The 2,030-nt window shown below is 60.1% G+C and overlaps 1 protein-coding gene across 1 annotated transcript; it reads left to right on the top strand.

Annotated features, from left to right (window-relative positions):
• The first annotated feature begins 498 nt into the window (after positions 1-498).
• Positions 499-1,053, top strand: TMEM217B (transmembrane protein 217B). The gene has a single exon (XM_062187475.1). The coding sequence runs from the start codon at positions 499-501 to the stop codon at positions 1,051-1,053; it is 555 nt and encodes a 184-aa protein (XP_062043459.1).
• The last annotated feature ends 977 nt before the right edge of the window (positions 1,054-2,030 follow it).

The following is a 2,030-nucleotide window of genomic DNA, read 5'->3' as shown; positions in this document are numbered from 1 at the left end:
AGGGCAGCAAGTCCTGCTGGCACGGCCTCCCCGCTGCCTCCCCACTGCCGATCCAGCCCGGGGCTCGCCCAGCGAGACAGGCACCCGAGGGCCTGGAGAGGAGGGAAGAGGCAGCTGGGGGCGCTAGAGCAGGGCCAAGGATGATTCTGTGCTTCAACCAGGGAGCCTGGGGAGAAGCACATTCCCCGGACAGCACCCAGAGCTCACGCCATCATTATCCCAGATACAGGAGCTTCCTGACTCCCACAACAACCCCTTCCCCAACACCCACAGCAGGAGAGCTCCTTCTGACACCTTAAAGCCAGGCTGGAGCCCGCACAGCAGAGCCAGGAACCATGCTAGGGCCATCCCAGGCCGAGGTGCCATGTCTCCAGCCTGTGCGTCCCTGGCCACAGGCCACCACTGCGCGGGGAGTTTGTCTAGGACTCGCTCTGCCGTCTGGTCATGGAACTGCCATGCGTTTGTCTCCACAGGAAACCCCCCTAACACGAGCACGAAATGCGAGCCCGGATGTGGTCCTCCATAGCGGGCCTCTTCTCCGTGCTCAACACCATCCAGTTCCTCATCTTCGATCTGAACCAGCTCACCCACATCGGCTACGAAGAGAAATATAGCATCTACCTGGAGAGCAACTCCAGGCTGGCCTCCTGGGTCATGCTGTACCGGCAGAGCATCTGCACTAGCCTCTCGGTCATGACCATCCTGGTGGGCTGCTTCCTCCTCTACTGCATCCACAGGAACGTCTACACGGGGCTGCCCATCTACACCATGTGGATCCTCACCTACGAGTTCACCAGCTTCTCCATGGTCCTGCTCACCCACGGCCTCATCAAAGAGCAGTTCAGGGGCCTGGGCTACTTGTACCTCATGCTCCAGGTCTCGCGCATGACCCTGCACTTCGGCCTCCTGCCCTTCATCATCAAGCACGGGTACGCTCTCTACAAGGACCCCGGGTCTGAGGGCAAGGTGGGCCGCCGCAGGCGCTCCTCCATCAGCACCATGGACTCCTGGCCGACCGCTGGGCTGGGGATGCTGTACCGCAAGTTAAACTGAAGGGTGCCAGGCAGCAGAGAGAGGGAGGGGCTTGCCCCCCGCCCAGGCCTCGCCGGGGTCCTGGACTCACGCGCGGGGGGGCATGGATGGGTTGGTGCGCAGGGGTGTGTCTGCGTGCCTTGTTTCAGGTGTTCATGATAAAGTGCCCTTGTGCTGACGTCGCCGTCCTGCTGCCGCGTGTCTCTTGCGGGCCACTGCACGTGGTGCTTCCTTCCTTGTTTCTGGTTCCTTGGGGGTCATCCCCCCAGGAGCATGGCTCTGCAGGACTTCCTGGGCTGACGGCCACGTCCCGTGTCTGTGGCTACTGGGCCGCGGCCACCCAGGGACGGGATTTTAGACTTTAGTCCACTTCGTTTGGCGCAGCCACTGGTGGCTGGTGCGGGTGGCAGGTGCGGTGCTCTGGAGATGCACCTGGTGCCTTCCCTGCGCCCTTTCCAGCTCCAAGTGTCCCTCTGCTTCCCGCCCACGTTTCAGAAAGCAGGTCCTCAGACCGGCTCATAGCGATACGGCAATGACAGCCCCAGGATTTCTCCACTGACACGTGATGGGCACTCTGCAGTAGGCAGCTCTGTCTGCTGGGGGCTGGGCTGCACACGTAGGATGGGACTGACGTTCCCCCACCTCCCCACGTTGTGACAACCAAAAACATCTCCAGACCTCACCAATGTCCCCTACAGGGCAAAACTTCCCCTACTTGAGAACCACTATTTTATTTATTTTTTTGTATTTTATTTGAAAGGCAAGGAAAGAGAGAGATTTCCACCTGCTGGCTCGCTCCTAAATGCCTACAGCTACAAGGCTGGTCCGTCTGAAGCCAGGACAGTGGACTGCATCCCAGTCTCCCACATGGGTAGCAGGAACACAATTACTTGAGCTATCATCACCGCATCCCAGGGGGTGCACTGGCAGGAAGCTGGACTTGGAAACGGAGCCAGGACTCAAACCAAGCACTCTGGTGCAGGATACAGGTGCCCCAG

Source organism: Lepus europaeus, chromosome 3, assembly GCF_033115175.1.
Source record: "Lepus europaeus isolate LE1 chromosome 3, mLepTim1.pri, whole genome shotgun sequence".
Taxonomy (NCBI): domain Eukaryota; kingdom Metazoa; phylum Chordata; class Mammalia; order Lagomorpha; family Leporidae; genus Lepus; species Lepus europaeus.
Note: the sequence above shows the minus strand (reverse complement) of the source record. Positions and strands in the feature narration are given on the sequence as shown.